This window comes from Vipera berus, assembly GCF_964194415.1.
Source record: "Vipera berus genome assembly, chromosome: 15".
Taxonomy (NCBI): domain Eukaryota; kingdom Metazoa; phylum Chordata; class Lepidosauria; order Squamata; family Viperidae; genus Vipera; species Vipera berus.
In genome coordinates this window covers 8874942-8898625 of record NC_138218.1, presented here as the reverse complement: position 1 = coordinate 8898625, position 23684 = coordinate 8874942, and the positions used below count along the sequence as shown (strand labels likewise).

General features: G+C 47.7%; 1 protein-coding gene across 8 annotated transcripts in view; it reads right to left on the bottom strand.

Annotated features, from left to right (window-relative positions):
- Nucleotides 1-5534: 5534 nt before the first annotated feature.
- Nucleotides 5535-23684, bottom strand: part of GARNL3 (GTPase activating Rap/RanGAP domain like 3) — a 62187-nt gene continuing 44037 nt past the window's right edge. For 4 of the 8 annotated variants that reach the window (XM_081339790.1, XM_081339796.1, XM_081339792.1 and 1 more), the window contains 17 exons: nucleotides 23027-23072; nucleotides 22672-22778; nucleotides 21800-21915; nucleotides 21568-21672; nucleotides 21017-21091; nucleotides 19980-20091; nucleotides 19226-19324; nucleotides 17797-17910; nucleotides 17101-17276; nucleotides 15297-15455; nucleotides 14103-14169; nucleotides 13886-13993; nucleotides 12805-12923; nucleotides 12130-12265; nucleotides 11069-11278; nucleotides 9975-10086; nucleotides 5535-9142 (listed from right to left, as the gene is read on the bottom strand). In XM_081339790.1, coding sequence (XP_081195916.1) covers nucleotides 8986-9142; nucleotides 9975-10086; nucleotides 11069-11278; nucleotides 12130-12265; nucleotides 12805-12923; nucleotides 13886-13993; nucleotides 14103-14169; nucleotides 15297-15455; nucleotides 17101-17276; nucleotides 17797-17910; nucleotides 19226-19324; nucleotides 19980-20091; nucleotides 21017-21091; nucleotides 21568-21672; nucleotides 21800-21915; nucleotides 22672-22778; nucleotides 23027-23072 — 2018 coding nt within the window. In that variant the 3' untranslated portion in view covers nucleotides 5535-8985. Of the gene's footprint in view, nucleotides 9143-9974; nucleotides 10166-11068; nucleotides 11279-12129; nucleotides 12266-12768; nucleotides 12924-13885; nucleotides 13994-14102; nucleotides 14170-15296; nucleotides 15456-17100; nucleotides 17277-17796; nucleotides 17911-19225; nucleotides 19325-19979; nucleotides 20092-21016; nucleotides 21092-21567; nucleotides 21673-21799; nucleotides 21916-22671; nucleotides 22779-23026; nucleotides 23073-23684 lie in introns of those variants that run through there. The other 4 variants (XM_081339791.1, XR_014028008.1, XM_081339793.1 and 1 more) reach the window with 4 other exon arrangements.

Sequence of the window (23684 nt, the reverse complement as noted above, 5' to 3'; positions counted from 1 at the left end):
TTTTGAGAAAAAAGACATTTTGCTTCCTATCCTAGAAGCTTCATCAATTGTATGGTGTGGGAGGTGGAAGGAGAATTATCGACAGTTGAGATTAATTGGTGGGTGCAATTAATCAGTGCAAACCCCACTCCCTTTTAGAACTGATGATGTTACTTAGTTGGGTCATGAGACATCTGCAAGGAAACCACCAAGCTCAGAGAGCACCAAGGACTCCATAGCTGCTGCTGCTACTGTTCCTCCTCTTCCTCCTCCTCCTCTTCCTCCTCCCCCTCCCCCTCCTCCTCTTCCTCCTCCTCTTCCTCCTCGCAAGCCACACTCCCATCTAGCACTGATGATGTTACTTAGTTGGGTCATGAGACATCTGCAAGGAAACCACCAAGCTCAGAGAGCACCAAGGACCCCACAGTCCTCCTCTTCCTCCTCCCCCTCCCCCTCCTCCTCCTCCTCCTCCTCCTCCTCCTCTTCCTCCTCCTCCTCCTCGCAAGCCACACTCCCATCTAGCACTGATGATGTTACCTAGTTGGGTCATGAGACATCTGCAAGGAAACCACCAAGCTCAGAGAGCACCAAGGACCCCACAGTCCTCTTCCTCCTGCTCTACTCAATAGACACCACTCCCATCTAGCCCTGATGATGCTACCTAGCTGGGTCATGAAATGTCTGCCAGAAAACCACCCAGCTCAGAGACCACCAGGGACCCCACAGTTCAACCCCAAGCTACAAATCTGGCCTAGAGAATTGGGGGAGAGGATTAGCAATGCTCCTGGAGATCCATTGTGGTTACTTGGGGGGGTTTATCCTTCCTCAGAGTTACTCTTCTCTCTCTTTCAGCCCTGGGGAGAAAGAGGCGAGAGAACAAACCGGTTCTGAAATCTTGCAGAAAAAAACGCCAGGACCTCTCCAGGCATTTTCCAGGAGTCATGATTGACTCAAAGGCACGAAAACAAACTAACAATTTGAAGACAGCAAAGACGAGTTGAACTTGTGAGGATTTTGGCTGTTCTCTGAGCTGGGTGGTTTTCTTGGAGACGTTTCATGAGCCAGCTAGGGAACATCATCAGTGCTAGAAGCGGGTGGGGATTGCACTGAGGATGTTCCCTAGCTGGGTCATGAAATGCCTGCAAGAAAGGAAAAAAAACCCCAAGCTCAGAGACCACCAAAGACCCCACAGTCCTCCTCTTCCTCCTCCTCCACTCAACAGACCCCACTCCCTTCTAGCACTGATGATATTACCTAGTTGGGTCATGAAACGTCTGCAAGAAAACCAGCAACCTCAGAGTTTAACCCCCGAGCAATTTGAGACCAGTTGTGGTGACGTGGGGTTTTATCTGTGACCTGAGGGTCACCTAAGAGCAGTTGAATGCCAAGAAAACGCAGTCTTTCCACTCTCACCACCCAACACCTACACAATCCTATCAGGACCTATCATTTCCCACACACACACACACACACACAAACACACACCAACTAATTTTGATGACTTGTCCTTCTGTCTCCCGCACCATCTGATGGATCTAATCAAGCTTTCAGAATAGGAAGTGAAACGTCTTTCTTTTTCCTGAAAATAATAATAATAAATAAATCAGTCCAGTTGCCTTTTCAAAAATAACCCCCCCCCACAGACACTTTTGATACAACTGTGACCCCGGTTGAATGGAGAATCTTCAGAGCCACTTTTAACTTAAATTATCTGGCGTGGGATCCTCTTGGTGAAATCAACCAGGGTTTAAGTGTGCGTCGGAGGGAGAGGCGGTGTGGATTTAAGCGGTAAGCGTCGCCTGGATTTCTCCCATTCCTTCCTGCCAAAGGGATCGGTCGTTTCCCCCCCCCCAATTCTTCTCCTAAACTGCTTGGACCATCCGCACGGGGTTTCTTCCCCCCCCCAGGCCCCACCACAAATAAGAGCACCAAAACCCCCCAGGTGGAAGTCACGTCGGGCTTGGAAGCAAGTACAGGGAGAGAGTGGTGGTGGGGTGGAAAATTTGGAACGGACATGGCTGAATTCATCTTCTCCACCTGTGGTTGCCTGGGGAGGGGGCACAGGGGGAGTCACACCTAACTCATGCCGGACGATGCTCAAGGGTGCTCTTTGGAAAGAAAAGGGGAAAAAAGAGAGGACGGGAGGAACAAGCAACCAGTGTCAAGGACAAACGGTTTTGTACATACATCAGCTTCAAAGTGCCTTCTGTCTGGCGATAGGAGTATTTTGTAGATATTGGCAAGTCAGCCTTGCAGAAAACAGCCACTCTCCCATCACCAGCTTGGGGGGGGGGAGGAAGAGGAGAAGAGGGAGGAGGGGAAGAAGGAGAAAAAAGGAAAAATGAAGGAGGAGGAGGAAGGAAGAAGGAGGGATGGAGAAGGAGAGGAGAAAGAAAGGAGGAGGAGGAGAAGAAGGAGTTCTTCCTTCGGAGACATCGGAATGCCACAGGGAAACATGGAAAAATTTAAGACACCAAGTCAAATGCCACAAACAGAACAGACGTGCAAAGCCGTAGCAGATCAGTGTGTAAAGTCAACGCTACATTTGCGGCCGTGTTCTTGAAAAGAGGCAAACGTTTGCCGCGTTTTTCTCGCAAAGGTGGTTCATTTTGCCAGGTCCCATTTTTTAATTATTTGCAGCAGCAAAGGCTGCGAAATCTTTCCCTGCTCAAGAGGGAACAAAAGACACATCGGCCTCCCTTCGTCTCTTAACCACCCCTCCCTCTCTTAAGGTTACAACTCCCAGCCTCCCCAACCAGCACGGATCAGCACTGATAGGAGAGGAGATTCGTTCACCTGAACAAAGGGGCCAGGCAGAGAAGGTTAACCTGGTTTTGTGGTCCGAGAATAAGACCGTTCGTTGGGAGGCAAAGTGGAAAATGTCGGAAATGCAATATAAATTCTACGCCCCTTGTAAGTTTAAACTGGAAGAAGAATGTTCCCTTGAGCCAGGAGATTCTGGTGATCGCGCCTTTTCCCTTAACCCAATCCCCGTTTATGTGTGTGAAAAACCAAAGCACAGCTAATAGTTTTTTTAAAAACTCACAACCCTGATTGCACTTTCTTTCAGTAACGGAGTTACGAGCGATTAACTGTCACGTACACATTGTAAACGCCGCTCTGAAGCCAGCAGAAAACCTGCTTTGGTAAACAGGAAATAAACTTCAGCATTGAATCAAGTACAAACACCTCCCCACAGATTTCGATCCCGGTTTCCCGTCAGCAGAAAACCCGGTTGTCTGTATCGTGTGGCTGGATGAGCAAAGACACAAAAGTTTCACCTCAGAAGCTTCACCTTTCAAGCCACGCCAGGTGAATGAAAACCAAAATTAACCACGGCTGGCGGCACATTAGGCAAAGGCATTGCCTTTCAGGGGGGGAAAAAAGTAGAAATTTAATCGGTTTCCTTCCTCTGTGTTTGGTTTCCGGGATTTCAAACGTTCCTGGCTTCCCAAAAAAAATCCGGTCCCGGATGGGCGAATTCTACTTATCGCCGCCATTTTAAAAGGGAGGACACAAATATCGTACGAATGCAACACCATTTTCACCATGAAAACGGTATGGGGAGGACTAGCAAGGCCCCAATTAATTACTTTTTTTTTTTCATTGGGAGACTCAGCAGCATTTGAATTGGGGACATCACACCAGGGCGCCTCTTTTTTTTGAAGTGTAAAAAGCTGGGCAAACTTGCAGTCGGGGGGCTGCAATGGAGACCTAGTTTGGGGCAGCGGTTAAGGCATCAGGCTAGAAAACCAGGAGACGGTGAGTTCTAGACTGCCTTAGGCACAAAGCCAACTGGGTGACTTTGGGCCAGTTAATCTCTCTCTCAGCCCTGGGAAGAAAGAGACAGGAGTAAAACAGTTCTGAAATCTTGCCGAGAAAACTGCCAGGACTTCTCCAGGAATTTTCCAGGAGTCAAGACTGACTCAAAGGCACGAAAAGAAACAAATTGAAGACAGCAAAGAAGAGATGGGATTGTGAAGTCTTTGGTGCTCTCTGAGCTGGGTGGTTTTTCTTGCAGACGTTTCATGACCCAGCTAGGGAACATCATCAGTGCTAGAAGCGGGTGGGGTTTGCACTGAGGATGTTCCCCAGCAGGGTCGTGAAACGTCTGCAAGAAAAACCACCCAGCTCAGAGAGCACCCAGGACCCCACAGTTCCAACTCCGAGCTACAAATCTTCTCTTGCCGAGTTGAAAATGGTTACAACCGTCTCTCAACGTTTACTAACTCTTCCTATGTGTTCACTCAAATCTTCTTCGCCAATCTGGAAGACCATTGATTGTACAATTGTCAGGGGCGCACGGCCCTCAAGCAAAAGAGGACATACCTCTCAGCAAAACTTGGAAGGATACGTAAGAATCATTCGGCTAATTTGCAACCAGCGCACCGACGAAATTATGCAGCAACAAGATTACACCCTGCTTTTCCACAAAAAACAACCCCCCCCCAAAAAATCAACTCTTTTGGAATCAAAGAGGGGATAGCAGAGAGAATGGGGGGGGAGGGGGAGGACAATTTTCACCAAAGTAGAAAGACAAGTGCCTCATCTTCCTCAAACACATACTTCATTGTCCGCAGACAAAGGTGTTAAAAAAAAGGAAGAGACGCGAAGTGATGCTACATTCAAAAGAAATTCCGAACGTCGGAAGCCACCGAGTCTGTTTCTGCCCAAATTTTGGCAACCCTTTGGAGCTGGTGCGCCCTTCCCTCTGTCCCTCATCCTGGCTTCTTTCTCTCTGGGACCTTTTTTGAGGGTCAGGCTGTATTCCAACTCCCATCACACATACACACACACACACACACCCCACCCCAAGCTGGCTCCTTCAGCAAGGGGAAGCGTGTGCTAATCTGCAAATTGACTAGAAACTACACAATTGGTTTGGAATTCAGTGGCAGATTCTAATTTAGTTGTGCAGACCGTTTTGTGAGACGTGGGGAATGGGCCAAAGATCCGCACCGATCAGCTTGTGACTTGTGCCCTTCAAGAAACACGGTGGGGGGAAAAACAACAAGACATCTGATGCTTATTTTTCCCCACCGTATTTCTGCAAAGCCAACCCAAGGACCCTCTTCTCTTAACTCTAGAAACTCGGAGGCTCATTTTCTCACCAGCCAAAGGCGTAAGGTTTTATCTACTTAAGAGGCCTGTGCGCGCCCCCCCCCCCAAGGGGGAAGAATGGGGCAGGCCAAACAGTCAAAAGATTTGTTTGATATAGCCATCCCGCCCGAGATGGATTAACTGCTCTGTCCAATGAGGAAAACATAAGGCAATTAGGCAAAGGCAGAGGGGGCTGGATCATGGAGTCTCGGTGGGCAAAGGAGGTAGGACCTCAAAGGTGGAATGGGAGATCCACCAGGAAGGGTTGCAAACTGGAGATCACCGCCCCCAGTGGTGGGAATCCCTGCCTTAAACCTGCCTCGTTCTAGTGTCAGAACAGATGCTGCCAGGGAGGAAGGAAAGAAGGGAGGGAGGGAGGGAGGGAGGGAGGGAAGGAAGGAAGGAAGGAAGGAAGGAAGGAAGGAAGGAAGGAAGGAAGGAAGGAAGGAAGGAAGGAAGTAAGTCTCAATTGTTGAGTCCCTAGAAAGAGTGCAGAGAAGAGCAACAAAGATGATTAGGGGGCTGGAGGATAAAACATATGAAGAACAGTTGCAGGGATTGGATAGGTCTAGTAGTTTAATGAAAAGAAGGATGGGGGGGGGGACAGGATAGCAGCCTTCCAGTATTTGAGGGGCTGCCACAAAGAAGAGAAGGGGGTCAAGCTATTCTCCAAAGCACCTGAAGTCAGGACAAGAAGCAACGGATGAAAAATAATCAAGGAGAGAAGCAACCTGGAACTAAGGAGGAAATTCTTGACAGTGAGAACAATTAACCAGTGAAACAACCTGCCTCCAGAAGCTGTGAGTGTTCCAACACTGGAGGTTTTAAAGAAGAGATTGGACAACCATTTGTCTGAAGTGGTGCAGGGTCCCCTGCCTGAGCAGGGGGTGGGATAGAAGACCTCTAAGGTCCCTTCCAATTCTGTTATTCTGTATTCTATTCTGTATTCTGACATTCAGGAAAGCTAAGACAAGGATCTGGTGTTCTAAAACGGGAAGGGGAAAAAAATCCAGTGGCATCCTGCCATCTTCTGTGGTCAAAGGCGAACCGTTTGGTTCTTGGAAGGACATCGTTACTTGAAAATATTGCTTGGTTTTCTGATCAGGGGGCAATAAATAAATACATAAATACATAAATAAATAAACGAGCAGAGCGGGATTATTTGTGCAAGGGAGGACAAATCAGAGTCAACTTGATGAACTTGGCAAGGAAATGTCGGAATCGGAGCAGAGGACAGCCGTTGGGTGCCAGCGTTTCTCGCCTGTGGCAGGGCTACTGACTCTTCAGATAGAGATCGGGTCTTTATGGGTGTCTGAACCGAAAGTGTCTTTTCCAAAAGGTAACTGGACTTTCCTGGGTTTTGTTTTTTTTCCTTGAAGACGTTTCGCTTCTCATTCAAGAAGCTTCTTCAGTTCTAACTGAACGGTTGGGGAACGGAAGGATTTATATTCTTTGCAGTCGTCCGGTCGTTAGTACTCCCTCTGAGAGTCATTGAGGTTTTTTCCCCAAGGCAAATGCCAAGAACGTCCAGTGGCCTTCTGGAAAAGCACCTTGACCTGGATGATTGAGACAAGGGTGTCTGAATAAACCCCAGGGCAGAAACTTATCATTGTGAGGAAGGGCGAAGGGGGGTGGGTTAGGGCACGGGCAAACATTGCTGAGACAAAAGATGGCTTTGAGAGAGATTTCCCTCCCGAGAGATGGCTAGGGCACGTTTCTGATGCCACCTTGCCTCTGGGTTAAACAGGCTGCCAACCTTTTGAAACCTCCAAACCAGCTTAACAAAAGGTTGGAAGTAGCTTCAGTGTCTTTCACAAGGTCTCCTTGACTTTTTTGTGAACTCGTGAACTCATTAACCGCTTCATGGATCCCAGCAGCGCTTAGCCTGGGTGGTCACCTTAAAGTTTAAACTCTTCGGCCAGTCAGTTGACATTTGCTAGGAGAAGTCACTCATCAAAAGAGAAAAAGGCTTTTGGCTTACGGTATTTTTCGGAGATGTCCAGATATAAACGGACAGCTGTGTCTAAACTTTTCTTTCCAGCCGGCAGAAATGGGGGAGGTAGACATTTATCCAAGAATCAAAATGAGAAAAGCAAGGCGGGAAGGGAAAGAACAGATGTTCGGCTTAAGAAAGGCCTGTTCTACCTATCGGTTGGGAACCGAAGAGGAAATTCTTATGGATTAACAGAAATGCAATGTATTTTTTTTTCAATTGATCAGGTTCCTCCACAAGACTTTTTTTTTCCTAAGTAGAAGCAACCATCGTTAAGTGAACAGTACTTATGTATTTGGGGTTACGCTACGGGTGCCCCTTCCCTCTCCAAGAAGAGACTGGACAACCGTTTGTCTAAAGCGGGATAGGATCTCCTGTTTGAGCAGGGGGCTGGACTAGATGACCTCCTGGGTCCCTCCCAACTCTGTTATTCTGTCACACCTTTTCAAGAATTCCAGATTTCTTTTTTTATCCCACATCCCCCCCCCCCACCTCTTCCCGGATCGGGCCAAAAAAACCCAAACCTATTTCAAGAATGCACAATCTAATTTCGAGGGTGCCAAAGCAGTTAATTAAGTAGAGATGACTCAACCGTAGTTATGAATAATTTCTCCTTTGTGATTGCATCATAGTTTGGAAGTCATGCACAGGATTTGTGTGTGTGTGTGTGGGGGGGCAACTCCACACACCAAATACACCTCTGGATTGTGATGTTCGGGCCCATCAGCCTTTGCCCTGCAGTGACAAACCAAATGCTTCTAGGATTGTCCTCGCGGGGCAGGTTGCAATGATTTCCTGTTTCTCTGCAGCTATGCAATTAAAAATATATAGAGAATGTAAGTTAAGACCCTGAAGGAGGCTGGACAGCTCCTGTTTCAGACAAGGAAGATGGAGGCCATCCTCAGGATGGACCCAGCACACTCCTCCTAGTTCCAAACCGGGAGAAATGTCCGTCAGAAAACGTCCATTCTCCATTCTTTCCATTCTACTAATCTGGGGACAATCCCCAACAACTGTCCTCCAGGGCTGACGGAGAAAGGGAACATGACAGTTGGTTGTTGCCACGAAGGAGGGGGGGCACTTAGGACTCACCCCCCCCCCAGCCCTGAACTGTAAGCAGTCTGTTCCTTGAAACCCCCGGGCCACGTGAAAATAGAGAGGGGTTTAATCAACGCACTGATTAAAACTCATCGGATCCTTCACCCGAGCGTTGTTTTTCAACAACAACAAAAGCATTGGGTGACCGCCCTCTTTTATCACCGAAAAGACCATACACACGCGCACGCACACACACACGCGCGCACACCTGGCCTCTCGTTCGATCAATCGATCGACTGAAACGATTCAGGCCTCCAGAGTTGGATCCCTCTCGTTCGATCAATGAATCAACTGAAACGATTCAGGCCTCCAGAGTTGGATCCCTCTCATTCGATCAACTGAAATGATTCAGGCCTCCAGAGTTGGATCCCTCTCGTTCGATCAATGAATCAACTGAAATGATTCAGGCCTCCAGAGTTGGATCCCTCTCGTTCGATCAACTGAAACGATTCAGGCCTCCAGAGTTGGATCCCTCTTGTTCGATCAATGAATCAACTGAAACGATTCAGGCCTCCAGAGTTGGATCCCTCTCGTTCGATCAACTGAAACGATTCAGGCCTCCAGAGTTGGATCCCTCTCGTTTGATCAATGAATCAACTGAAATGATTCAGGCCTCCAGAGTTGGATCCTTCGGTTCCCCTCTTGGATTGCACGTGGCGACCCCTTTCTAAAATTGATAGGACTTTTTGCTGTGATGGATACCCTTTTAGAGAGCTGTACAAAATGGTGGGGGGTGGGGGGAGGGGGCAATGGCAGAGAATGGGAGCAGGGGGGTTAGGCGAGTTGCGTGCAAAGGTTGATTGTCCCGGTTGTCTTCACTTCAGGTCAATGGCCCCTTCCTCAAAGGAGGCCCCCAGCTGGAAGAGAGTGCTGGGCTGGCCCTCTTCCTCCTCCAGCGGGGCAGGGTCAACGTCTGAACTGGTGGAGAAGTGGAGCTCTTCAGAAGTGATATGGAAGGAGGACACAAGGAGCCTGGGGAGAGGAAAGCAGAAATGGGGAGAGGGCAGGGTGGGTTGCAGAAGAGGTCGTAATCTTAGAAAGGTTTAGCCATCACAGTTGGACTAGAAGACTTCCAAGGTCCCTTCCAACTCTGTTATTCTATTCTATTCCATTCCATTCCACTCCACTCCACTCCACTCCACTCCACTCTACTCTAGAGTATTTTACTCTACTCTATTCTACTCCATTCCATCCTACTCTACTCTATTCTACTCTACTCTACTCCATTCCATTCTACTCTACTCTACTCTACTCTACTCTAGTATATTTTACTATTCTATTCTGTTCTGTTCTGTTCTGTTCTTATCCCATCCTATCCTACAGGAATGTCAAGTTGGAATGTTAGGCTTGAGATGAATGCATCTTCCAAGCTAAGAATGTAGGAAAATGACCTCGGACCTCTGGCTGACAAGCAAAATCAACGTGGAAGGCCGATTCGCTTAACAAGTGTGTAGCTAACTTAACGGCTGCAGTGATTCACTTAACCGCCGTGGCCAGAAAGATCGTCAAGTGGGGCAAAGCTCACTTAACAAATGTCTCACTTAGCAATGGAAATTTGGGACTCAATTGTGCTCATACGTCGAGGACTATCTGTAGCTAGTAGAGTATGTGTCTCTTCAGAGAAGTAGGCTTCTTCTGGCCCTGGAAGTAGACGTTCTTCACTGCTGGCCTTCCACAGCTTTTACAAAAAGTCAATTTACACTTCTAGCCTCACATGCAGCTTCAAAATATCAGGTAGTTTGGGAAATTGGGGTGCAGACCTATAGCCTCACCCCAACTCTCTCTTGTGTCGGTCGCTGCTTACCTGTCACTGCTTGAGGACCGTAGAGTTCGCTGTTTGGGCTCTGATGGTTTTGATGAAAGCTTCTTCTGCTTTGGACCACCTTCGGACTTGGAAGAAGGATCATCTAAGAGACCTGAAGAATCCAGGAAAGGATATCCGTCAATCCTTGGGAGATGTTTCCCTTCCTGCTTTTCTAACTCCAGAAAAGTTCTCTAAGGTGGGTAATAATTGCCAGAAATAATAATAATAATAATAATAATAATAATAATAATAATAATAATAATAATAATAATAATAATAATAATAATAATAATAATAATAACAACAACAATAAAGAAACCCGGAATTAAGGAGATGCTTCCTGACAGTGAGGACAATCAACCAGTGGAACAGAAGTTGCCTCCGGAAATCATGGGTGCTCCATCACTGGAGGTTTTAAAGAAGAGGCTGGACAGTCACCTGTCTGAAATGGTATAGGTTCTCCTGCTTGAGCAGGGGGCTGGACTAGAAAACCTCCAAGGTCCCTTCCAGATTCTATTCTATTCCATTCCATTCCATTCCATATTCTGTTCTATTCTATTCTACCCTACCCTACCCTACCCTACCCTACTCCTATCCTATCCTATCCTATCCTATCCTATCCTATCCTATCCTATCCTATCCTATCCTATCCTGCATTCCATTCCATTCCATTCTTATTCTATTCCTATTCTATTCTATTCTATTCTATTCTATTCTATTCTATTCTATTCTATTCTATTCTATTCTATTCTATTCTATTCTATTCTATTCTATTCTATTCTATTATTTGCAACCTGGAGAAACTCCCTAACAGTGAGGACAATTAAGCAGTGGGTGCTTCAGAAGTTGTGGGTGCTCCATCCCTGGAGGTCTTTAAGAAGAGACCGGACAGCCATTTGTCTCAAATTGTACAGGGTCTCCTACTTGAGCAGAGGGTTAGGCTAGAAGACCTCCAAGGTCCCTCCCAGCTATGTTCTGACTGTTTGATTTTGAGGCCACAACCTATGAACGTCTCTCTGGCCCTTGAGTTGGTGGCCCCCCATGTCTGTAACGTCCTGTTTCACAGGATACCCAGAAAATGTTGCCGACTTTACCGAGCAGTTCCTTGCGGGTTCTGCTGGCAATCTGTTTGATCTCTATCCGCGGCAAGGAGAGGGAAGGTGCAACCGGCACGGGGGCCATGCCAGCCGATGTCGGGGTGGTGATGACTTTGGGCACCATGGGAGATTTCAGCGGGCGTTCGATGCTCCTGCCCACCAGATTGCTGAGAGGGATTTTGTAGATATTTCTGCACAGAGTTTCACCTGGAAGGGGGGGAGGGGAAGAGAACGACGCTGAGACCCAACGTGGCTTCAGACGGCTGGCCAAAGAGCCGAGGGTCAATCAAGCATTTCTGGAAGCTTTGCCTTCCAGATACGCTTGTATTGCGGGTAGTCCTCGATTTGTAACAGTTCGGACGTTAACAACAGCCCCGGAAAAAAGTGACTGTCGGCTGTTTTTTCACAGCTATGACCATTGCAGCGTCCCCTGGGCCACCTGATCAAAATTCAGATGCTCGGCAACTGTCTCATATTTATGACGGTTGCAGCGTCCCGGTGTGTGTGTGTGTGTGTGTGTGTGTGTGTGTGTGTGTGTGTGTTTTGCGACCTTCCAACCACCAAAGCCATATTCACTTAATGACTATGTTGTTGACTGGATCACTGCAGGGATTCAAGGAGATGCTAAGCAGCTTCAAGGAGGAAGTTCTTAGGAGGGTGCGTTTTCGAGAGGCAACTGGACTTTCTTTGGGTTTGTTTTTTTTCCCCTTCAAGACGTTTCGCTTCTCATCCAAGAAGCTTCCTCCGTTCGGACTGAAGAAGCTTTCTTGGTCCGAGCTGAAGAAGCTTCTCGGAGGAGCAGCGAAACGTCTTCGAGGAAAAACAGAGGCAGTCCAGATGCCTCTTGAAAAAAACGCACCTTGGGGACAACTCTGACCTGGAGGACTGAGCATCTCCAGAGACATTTCTGAGGTAAAACACTTCTCTGATTCCCTCCATGAGGCAACCTAACCTCTATGACAGGGTAAAACAGAAAGTCCAATATTTGGAATTGAGGTGGGAAAGGACTGACGCTTTAGCAATCACCCGCTTGATGGCCACCAGCCCAACTTCCTTACCTTCAGCTGCAGAGGGGGAGAAAATGAGATTTTCTTGGACGGAAGGCGTCTGAGGGGATCCCGGTGAGCTGGTTTCCTTCGAACTGCTGTTAGACACCTCGCTCACGGCCGTGGCAGCTCTGAAGTAGATATCTGACTGGAAGGGAGAAGGGAGTTGAGTGAGCAAACGTGGCTTCTCCGGGCCCTTGCCTAACAGAAGTCTCTCATCTTTAACAACTGGGGCGGAGAAAGAAGAGGATCTCCAAATGTACAGGCTTCTACAAGAAGCCAACTTCTCGCCCGCTACGCAAACAGAAGGACAGAGTCGGAAGGGGCCTTGGAAATCTTGTAGACCAACCTCCTGCTCGTGCAGGAAACCCTTGGGTCACTTCAGGCGAAGGGTTGTCCAATCTCTTCTTAAAAACCTCCAAGGCCTCAACCGTTTTGAGATGAAAGGTTCCACAGTTCCCAAGCCTTTAGCAGGCCTCACGGATGGGAACTGTGCCTTGAGCTGTACAACTTGAGCAGGGTGGAAGTTTAATGGAGGGTCCATTAATTCACTCACTAATCAAGAGGGGCTGGAGAAGAGGCGACGGAGGGCTCAAACATCTCAGAGCTAAGCCCAAATGGTGAGAACAGTCTGGGTGGGGGAAAGGAATTTGATGTGGCAGATCAGGTTCCGCCCGTCCTCCTTACCCTTGAAGCCACCAGCTGCAAGGCCGGGACCACCGCTGTATGAACGAGGTTCCCGTTCACCACCAACCGGATCTCGATGGAGTCGTTAGTGAAGGCCAAGATGTAAGGAAAGGCGCAAACTGCAGGAGAGAAGGGGTTGGGGGTAGAGGAGGTCCTTAATGGAGAAGACGAGCCAGAAGCTTTTTCAGATCCAGAAGGTCACAGGCGTTCCTCAAGCTCTCCAGATCTGCTCCTGGTCAACCGCCCAGCTGAAAGTCACCCGCGGCTTAATGTCTACGGAGATTCTCAGTCCACCCCAGGTTGTCGTTATCCCAAAGATGCTTTTATCACGAGGCAACTGGTCTTTCTTTCTTTCTTTCTTTCTTTCTTTCTTTCTTTCTTTCTTTCTTTCTTTCTTTCTTTCTTTCTTTCTTTCTTTCTTTCTTTCTTTCTTTCTTTCTTTCTTTCTTTTTCTTTCTTTCTTTCTTTCTTTCTTTCTTTCTTTCTTTCTTTCTTTCTTTCTTTCTTTCTTTCTTTCTTTCTTTTTCTTTGAAGACGTTTCGCTTCTCATCCAAGAAGCTTCTTCAGTTCTGACTGGATGGTGGAGAATGGGAGGGTTTATATTTCTTGCAGTCATCTGGTCGTTAGTACTCCCTCTAAGAGGCATGGAGGTTTATCTGTGTCCTCAGGGTCACCTGAGCGGTGCAAATGGGTGTGGAGCCTTCTTGGAATTGCTGAAAGGACCATGTTGTAGACTGGAGGTAGATATCGTATCCCTCTGCCTGTGTTGAGAGAGGGCTGTTCAGTTTTGACCTAGATGGCCTCTTTGGACCCTCTTTCAAACCCGCGGTCCTCTCTGTCCACGATGTGGACTTTGCTGTCTTTGAAAGAGTGGCCTTTGTCTTTCAAACGCAGATGGACTGCTGAACGTTGTCCCGACGGGTTTGTTCTCCTAGGTTGCTTCCATTCCCCACCGTCCACTCGAAGCTGAGGGAGCTCCTGGGACGAGAAGCGAAACGTCTTCGAAGAAAAACGAGAAAGTCCAGTTGCCTCGCGGGGAAAAAAAGCATCTTTGGGACAGCCGCAGCTTAGTTTTTCTTACCGATCGCATAAGGAACTTGGTTCCAGCTGAAGTGGTAGTCTGATGCCAGTGGCTGGAGCAGAGCTGTGCCCCCGTTAAAGGGGCAGACCTTGCGGTAATAGCAAACATCTGCAATGGAGAAAGAAACGACGGGGGAAGAAGAGGAAGGAAAAGAGATGGGTTGGCACCAGAGAAGGCTCAGCTTTTCCGGAGCTTCTGGGGAGGCAGCGGTACTTACAGTTATAGCACAAGAGGAGGGCGGCTTCTCCATCTTCGTACACATCAATAGCTGCAACAAAATGAACCTGCAATGATAATGGGCAAGGAGAGTGGGCAAGCTGGAGGCCAAGCTGACTGTCACGTAGTTCAAGGATCTCCTTTCTCCCTCCCCTTTAGCTCCCAGGCGCTGTAGTTTCTAGGGCAGGGGTCCCCAACCCCCGGGCCGTGGACCAGTACCGGGCCGTGGCATGCCAGCCACCGGTCTGCACAAACAAACAAAGCCCCATCTGTGGGATGCAGGCAGCACACAAAACCACGCACCCTCAGGTCCGCGGAAAAAACCACGGAACCGGTCCCTGATGCCCAAAAGGTTGGGGGCTTCTGCTCTAGGGAACTGTCTCTGCTGATGGTTTCATGGACCCGCTCAAGCTGGAATGGTCCCGATCTACTCTGCCCCACCGTATTTTCAAGTAAGGATACCCTTCCAAGAACCAAACGGTTCGCCTTTGGCCATGGAAGATGGCAGGATGTCAACTAACTCTTTGTTTCGTTTCAGAACCAGATCCTTGTCTTAGCTTTCCTGAATGTCAGAATACAGAACAGAATACAGAACATGACAGAGTTGGAAGGGACCTTGGAGGTCTTCTAGTCCAACCCCCTGCTCAGGCAGGAGACCCTAGACCATTGCAGACAAATGGCTGTCCAGTCTCTTCTTAAAACCCTCCAGTGATGGAGCATCCACAACTTCTGGAGGCAAGGAGTTCCACTGGTTAATTGTTCTCACTGTCAAGAAATTCATCCTTAGTTCCAGGTTGCTTCTCCCCGTAATTAGTTTCCATCTGTTGCTTCTTCTCCTGCCTTCTGGTGCTTTGGAGAAGAGGTTGGCCCCCTCTGCTTTGGGGCAGCCCCTCATATATTGTAAGGCTGCTATCCTGTCACCCCTGGTCCTTCTTTTCATTAAACTAGACCTACCCAATTCCCGCAACCGTCTTAGCCTCCGGTCCCCTAAGCATCTTTGTTGCTCTTCTCTGCACTCTTCCCAGAGTCTCAACATCTTTTTTTTTTATATCGTGATGATCAAAACGATGTAATATTCCAAATACTCCGGCCTAGTGGGGAAATTCCTCGGTTTCTTCCCCCATCCAGTTCTCAAGACAGGATCCTCCAATGGGCTCATCAGAAGCCGAATTCTGAATTGTCTGTTGGAACCTACCCTGCTCGCATCAACGTTGTGCATTCGGTAACACTCGCCCGTGCTCTCGCTGACCAGGTCAAACTGGTGTCGGTAGGCCACGCAGATCAGGTTGTCGTTTTCGCCGGTGGGGCCATCCACCAACGTCATGACCACAGGAGGATCGGACAAGCAGATTTCCTGCACCCGGAAAATCAGACGCCACAAAAAAAGAGGAGACGGTGAAATTCGGCGGGAACAGACCCAAACAAAGGCTCAATGGGAAGAACAACGTAAGGCAAGTTAAGGATATCCAGAGGCTCTCTCCTAACTGGAATTCTTATTGTCTGTTAATGTTTTGGCCTTTTTCAAGGCATGGATACATTTCTCTGCATCTCAAGACAGAGTCTTTGCGTTACCAGTTAGGAAATGTCACTCCTGATTTCTCCCAAAGTTTTTTTTTGGGGGGGGGGGGTTGAAGAAAAAACACAAGAAACGCAAGAGGATAGGGAATATAAAAAAACCAGAAAGAGCTAGTAACAGAAGAGACAGCTAACACAATGAGGAGGAGGAGGAGGAAGAGGAGGAGAAGAGGAGAAGAAGAAGAAGAGGAGGAGGAGGAGGAGGAGGAGAAGGAGGAGGAGGAGGAGGAGGAGGAGGAGGAGAAGAAGAAGAAGAAGAAGAAGAAGAAGAAGAAGAAGAAGAAGAAGAGGAGGAGGAGGAGGAGGAGGGGAGAGGAGGGGGAGGAGGAGGAGGAGGAGAAGAAGAAGAAGAAGAAGAAGAAGAAGAAGAAGAAGAAGAAGAAGAAGAAGAAGAAGAAGAAGAAGAAGAAGAAGAAGAAGAAGAAGAGGAGGAGGAGGAGGGGAAGAGGAGGAGGAGGAGGAGGAGAAGAAGAAGAAGAAGAAGAAGAAGAAGAAGAAGAAGAAGAAGAAGAAGAAGAAGAAGAAGAAGAAGAAGAAGAAGAAGAAGAAGAAGAAGATACAGATCAAGAAGGAGAGGGAGTGGCAAGAGAACAGGGACATAAAAGGACCACGAGGAGAATAAAACCTAAATATAAGTAAATAAGACGGAGAAGGACAGTGGAATTCTCTCAATGAATATAAATGGATTGAATGCCCCATCAGAAAGGGGAGGGGGAAAATCTTCACACGATTACTAAAATTAAAAATGGATATAATTTGCCTCCAAGAAACACACATAAAACAACATTATAAATTACTGGAATGTCCAAAAAATTGGGAAACTCCATTTTACATCAGCACATCCAAAGAAAAGAATATTAGCTTTATACATTAAAGAGACGCTGGATTCCAAAGCAGGTCTGCTCAGAGGAAGAAGGAAGGATTTTAACGGCAGAAATAACGATCGATCAAAAAGCAGATATTGATGGTAGCAATGTAGGCACCAAATAATAAGCAAGAAGAATTCTACCAAGACTATCAGAATCCTCCATGCTCTTTGAGTTTGGTGGTTTTCTTGCAGACATTTCATGACCCAGTTAGGTAACGTCATCAGTGCTGGAAAGGGACTGAGATCTGCTTTCTCAGCCCGGATGGTGTTACTTAGTTGGGTCATGAAATGGTCTATAAGAAAGCCACCAAGCTCGGAGAGCCTCAAGGACCCCACAATTCATCCCCGAGCCACAAAGATTCTCTTCTGTGAGTTGACTATCAGCCTAGCTCGCCGTTTCTCGACCTCAGCAACTTTAAGACGTGTGGAACTCAGCAAGGCTGGCTTGGGAATGCTGGGAGTTGAAGTCCACCTAGCTTAAGCCTGTCAAGGTTGAGAAACACCAACCTTGCTTTATCTCGGCAACTCATCTGCGGATGCTTTACCTCCAACCTACCCTGATGTACTGGAACTCCTCTACGGGGGACTCTGACTGGGGGGACACCAGGGGGGCACCGTTCAGAGTCTCCCACCGCCTGAACTTCCGGGTGACGAGAAGGAGCTTGTTTCGGATGGCGACGATGATCCGCAGTTCGTTGCTGTGGTGGGTGTTGATGGCATACAGATGGCAGCCTGGGGGGAGGGAAGTTAGAGGCATCAGGAATGGTCCAAAGGGGAATTTCCCAAACAAACCATGGTGCAAAAAAAAAACTTGAGAGGGGAGCTAAAAACTTTCAGCTTAAGCTTTTTTTCTCAAACAGCGAGAGGCAAATCCTTCCTGCTCAAAACTGAATGTAGAACATGGAATAACAGAGTTGGGATGAACCTGCTCGAGCAGGAGACACCCCCCCCCCCCGCATACCATTTCAGATCAATGGTTGTCCAGTCTCTTTTTTTGAAAGCTCCAGTGTTGGAGCACCCACACCTTCTGGTGGCCAGCTGTTCCACGGGTTAATTATTTTCACTCTCAGGAAATCTCTCCTTAGTTCTAGGCTGATTCTCTCCTTAGGTTTGTTTCCATCCGTTGTTTCTCGCCTTGCCTTTTAAGTGCTTTGGAAAACAGTTTAACCCCCCCACCCTGGTCCTTGTAGGAGCCCGCCCAGCCGTTTGATCCAAGCTAACCAACTCGGGATCGTGGTTAGTTCTGCAGTACCTTTGGTTTTCTCCAGCTTGTATTCTCGGCATTCGCTTTTGCTCCTGCACAGCCTGGCTTCGATGCCTTTCCACAGGGCGTTCAGCCTGAACACCAGGAGACGTGCCTCCTTTCCTACGGGATGGAAAGGGCAAAGAACCTCGTCATGATTCCCCACGACCATCAACAGCTGTCATTCCTTGCTATCCCACCTTTTCATCCGCAGGGGGACAGCTGGCACTGTTGTGATTCAGGGTCAGCCTGTGGGTTCGGCAGTTGGGTCGGACGACTCAGAGGAGGAGGGGGGTGTTGAAGACCTTGCTGAGGGGGTTGAAGATCTTGCTGATGAGAGCCCTCAGCCAGGCCCCTCCCACTTGGTCACCACGGAGACCCAGCTGTGTGAGCCTGACAGTGTGGATGAAGATGACCCACAGCTGGCCCTGTTCAAGGATGCCCGACGCAGGAGGCAGTCAATTAGGAGTAAACAGAGGAAGGCAATGGGGCTTCTCGGAAGGAGGCAGAGAGAAGCCACGCCCTGAACTCTATATAAGGGGAATGTGTGGGGAGGGCTGGTTTGCTGAAGGCAACCGCTCGGATGGTTCATGTTTCTTAAAGCTCCTGTTTCTTGGTTGTGTCTTGTTTGTTTTTGTAGCTATAAATTTGGCAGGCGTAATTCCAGCCTCTTGCCGGTTGTAAAGGGGTTGTCCCTGCCTTTTCTGCAGGGCCGGTAGCAGGCTGGTACAGAATAGGCACGAAGTACATTGTAAGAACCAAACATCCTAGCGCAAGCCAGATACTCCAATTGGAGGGGGAGAGACAGTCCCAAAGGTGCTTTTTTTCTTTTTCTTTTCATGAGGCAACTGGACTTTCTCATTTTTCTTTGAAGAGAAGCTCCGAGAAGCTTCTTCAGCTCTGACTGGATGGTGGGGAATGGAAGGATTTATACTCCTTGCAGACGGCTGGTCGTTTGCATCTTTCAGAGAGTCGTTGAGGCCACTTGGAGCCTTATCTGTGTCCTCAGAGTCACCTGAGTGATGCCAATGGGCGTGGGGCCTTGTTGGCTGAAGGATGTTTTCTGCTCTGGGTCCCTTCTCTGTTGGAGATGGGCGCAGGCTGTTGGGGACGAGTCTGGCTCGTCCGCATCTCAAACTGAAGCACAAACGGTTCCTGCAGTCCGCAAGGTTTTCTGGAAATCCACTCATACTCCCGCACCACGGATTTCAAAAATGCAAAGGATCAGCTGTCTGCAAGGAATATGAATCCTTCCCTCCCCCACGGTCCAGCCAGAGCTTCTTCAATGAGAAGTGAAATGTAAGCAAGGAAAAAAAAACAAAAAAACGAAAGTCCAGTTGCCTTTTTGAAAAAAGCACTTTTGAGGCTCCATTCCTTAGCTCTCTTTTACGACGTGGGGGAAGCTTGTTTTCCCAGATAGCTCCGTGGCTTTCCTTACCTTTGTCTGCTCTAGTAATTAGAAGGTCCAACGTTTCGAGTACGTGCATCTGTTTGATCTGCAAGGTCTTATCGAACACTGGGATGGGAGGCTGCCCATCTGGAAAGGGAAGATTGCAAAGCATTCAACCTGTGGAACAGCTACGCAACCACAGGGTGTGTGGGCACCTGTGTGTGCTTACTCTGAGCTTTGTGGTTTTCTTGCAGACGTTTCATTGCCCAACTAGGTAGCATCTTCAGCGACAGAAAGGAGCGAGTGGGGTTTGATTCTAACCCTGATGATGCTACTTAGTTGGGTCATGAAACGTCTATAAGAAAACAACCAAATTCAGGGAGCATTTAAGCATGTGGTTTATATGATATTGTGGACAATCTAATCAAATGGCACACACACAAAGGAAAAAAAACAACAACAACACCACAACCATTTCAGAAAGGGATTGAGTGTCTTTTCTATAGCAAAAGGTCCCTAATTTCTTTTTTTTTTCTTTTTAAAAAGGCACGAAGCAGAAGGATGCTGCAGTAGCTCTGTTAAGATTTCTATGTGGGGTTTCTTGCCAAAAAACTGACACCTATATTTTTGGAACCTAGACTGAAAACAGAGCATCGCTCTCTCTGAAAAATGAAAAAAACCGGCCCGGGAAGAGCTCTCTATGGCATCTTGGAAGAGGAAATTTAGCTAAAATCCATGTGTTTCGCAATGGGGAGGAATCAAAAGTACAGACTTTCTCCCAACGGTGGGATGGTCTACTCACCATCTAAGAGAAGGACACCAACATCCGTTGAGGCAAGCAAGGACTGTCCCCAGGAATCGGCACAAATGACTTCATGCGGGAAATTGCTGCAGAAGCATTGGGATTCCCAGGGCTGCAAAAGAAGACAATTAGGGATGGCGAGTTGATGGAGAGAGAGACAGAGAGAAAGAGAAAGAGAGAGACAGAGAAGATGGAGAGACAGAGAAAGCAGAATGATAGAGAGACACACACAGAGAGAGAAAGACAGAGACAAAGAGACAGAGACAGAAAGAAAGAGAGAGACAGACAGACAGACAGACAAAGACAGATAGAAAGAGACAGAGAAAGAGAAAGAGAGAGAGAGAGAGAAAGAGAGAGAGAGAGAGAGAGAGAGAGAGAGAGAGAAAGGACACCTTGGAAATTAAAAGGCAAAGGTAAAGGTTCCCCCGCACACGTGTGCTAGTCGTTTCCAACTCTAGGGGCCGGTGCTCATCTCCGTTTCAAAGCCGAAGAGCCAGCGCTTGTCCGAGGACGTCTCCGTGGTCATGTGGCCGGCATGACTAGACGCCAAAGGCGCACGGAACGCTGTTCCCTTCCCACCGTAGTGGTCCCTATTTTTCTACTTGCATTTTGACGTGCTTTCGAACTGCTAGGTTGGCAGAAGCTGGGATGAGTAACAGGCGCTCACTCTGTTACGCAGCACTCGGGATTCGACCCGCCAAACTGCCGACCATCTGATCGACAAGCTCAGGGTCCTAACCCACTGAGCCACCACGTCCCTTGGAAATTAAGGTGTCCTTAATTGCTTTAGAATTCTTCAGCATCCTTGCCACAGTGGAATAACAAAAGTCCACCCATGTCCCATGTCGCCCCAAATTTCTCAAATGAAAAATGAAAAAAGGGACATTGGTTTGTTAAGAGCAAGAACGTTTTTATGGCATTCGTTTGAACTGGGCAAAGGATCCAGTGGGTTTCCACCGAAAGCAGGGCTGATCTTCTTTGAAGACAAGGGTCTTCCTCCTTGCAAAAGGTTTTTTGCCCCCGAACGATTCACTCACCTCTTTCTTACAAAGGCTTGTAGTGGCTAAAATAGTTGGGGCGTCTCCCCTCACGATGGTTTTCAATTTGAGGGCCTTCAAAGGAAGAAATAATAATAATATTTTGTTAAGGTAGAATTACAATAAAGTAGAACTTAGCTTGTCTAATTGTTAACTCCGTGTCTTCTAATAATTCAGCCTTAGGTAGGAAACCCTACACCGTTTTAGACAAACGGCTGTCCAATCTCTTCTTAAAAGCCACACAAGCACCCACAACTTCTGGAGGCAAGCGGTTCCACTGGTTAATTGTTCTCCCTGTCAGGAAATTTCTCCTCAATTCTTCTCTCCTTGATTGGTTTCCATCCGTTGCTTCTTGTCCTGCCTTCAGGGGCTTTGGAGAAGAGGTTGACCCCTCATCCTCTTCTTTGGGACAGCCCCTCAAATATTGGAGCATTGCTATCATGTCACCCTTTGGAAGAGACACCTCCAAATGTTCTCCAGGTTTCCCCAAACATCTCCTCCTCCTCCTCCTGATAAAAACTCACCACACCTGCTCACCCATAAGCACCTACCTGGCCAAGCCGGACAAATTCTGCCTGCCGGGCCTCTTCTTTCTTCCGAGCTGATTTGGGAGACTCGGGCAAAACGTCGCTAAAGGATCTCCTGTTAAGCATGTTCTAGAAAGAAACACAACCAACCGCCACGGCCGGAGGTTGAAGAAAGAGGCCGACATCTCAAGAGAGACGGGAGGTTTCCAAGAGTAAAATAGGAGGTTGGGTTGCATCCAAGCAGGGGAGGACTTACCTTGTGCATGTCAGGCATGAGATCCTGGTACAAGGAGCGGATCAACATGTCAAGTGTTCGTTGTCGCTTCTGAGCAAAGGTGGGTGTTTCCAAGGTGGCTTTCTCCCCGTTGATCACTGCGCAAATGAGGACAACAGAATAAGAGAGTTGGAAGGGATCTTGGAGGTCATCTAGTCCAACCCGCTGTTCAGGCAGGAAATCCTATATATCATTCCAGACAAATGGTTCTCCAATCTCTTCCTGAAAACCTCCAGTGATGGAGCACCCACAGCTTCTGGAGGCAAGCCTATCAATGCTAGAAGGGAATGAGTTTGCTCTATGTTTATATACAAGCGGCAGATGCAAATAAACAGAGAACAAACTCCACTCTCTTCTAGCACTGATGATGTTACCTAGTTGGGTCATGAAACGTCTGTAAGAAAACCACCACGTTCAGAGAGCACTGAGGACCCCACAGTCCTCCTCCTGTCCACAAACCCCACACCCTTCTAGCACTGACGATGTTACCTAGTTTAGGTCATGAAACACCTGCAAGAAAAACCACCATGGACCCCTCATTCTCTTCTATTCAAAGCAGTACATAACATGCAAAGAGTAACAAAAACAATATCCAAAGCCCTCCTTGAAAAATAGTCCTTTAAATATATTCTTGCTGCCTCCACTGTATTCTACGAGATTACTGATGATGGATATATACATATATTTTGTCCAGCCAAATATTTACTATGGGGATTTCCCTTCTCCTCTGACGGTAATCGTGCCAAGGTGCTGGATGGTTTGCGCCTGGCTTTGTGGCTTCGCAGGGCAATTTCAGGAAAGCACCTCGATGCCAAGATTAAGCTTAAGATGGCAGAGGAATGTTTAATATTTACATTTCACCAGGAGAAAATCCCTGAACTCCTGGTGGTCGGTAAACAGTGGTGGGGAGGGTAGCGGTGGTCCAAAAAGAGGGACGCTTTCTTCTGAAAAGATTTTCAGCCTGCGAAGGAGGGAGAGAAGAAAGGGAGAGAGAATGAAAATCTGATTATTTGAGACGCAGAATTATTCATTTCACCATCTTGTGACTCACTTAGCCCTTGCAGCGATCGACTTAACAACGGTGGCAAGGAACATCGCAAAAATGGAGCAAAGCTCACTTAACAAATGTCTCATTCGGTGACAGAAATTTTGGGCTCAGCTGTGTCAATAAGTCAACTGGAGAGGAAGGAGTAGCTGGACCACACTCACCTGTAGCTATCGCTTTGTTTATTGTATCGCACTAAGGCAAAGATATCTGCAGGGTTAGTTAAGGATACCAATCTCCAGTTAGTAAGCCCGGGGATCATAATTTCCCCTCCCACCTCAGCAAATTAGTGCCAAAATTAAAGATCCAATTCAGCAGTGCAGTGAACTTTTCAACATGGGCACTGAACCACACTCGGACGGCAGCCAAGCTGATCATTATTACAAATGTAAAAACACAAGATAGCCAGGGTGTAGCCGTCTCGGTCCTGCTACGAGCAAATCCATTTGGAAGCAATTTAACTAATTTCAGCTTCCAGGTTTGGAACCTTGCTTGAGAATCGTCTGAATTCCAATCGTGATGGGGTTTCAAAACATGTGCCACCCACGATGCGAAGAAACCCCTTCTTGGCTAAAGGCTCTCCTTAAATTCTTCCCCTTCTCCAAAGGTGGTCTGATCTCGTCAAAGAACTATACGGTTTTAAGGGCAAGGCGGGTTCTTGATATGGACGGCTGGACTTTCGTTGTAGGAGATGACCAGGCTGAGACAGAGGGAGGGGTCAAATGCGTCATCAGTCGTGAGTCCCTGCGTGCCCACAAGTCCACCTTCAATGCCTCTCTTATCTCCTGCTCATTTCCCTTGACTGTGAGCAGCCCAGATTCT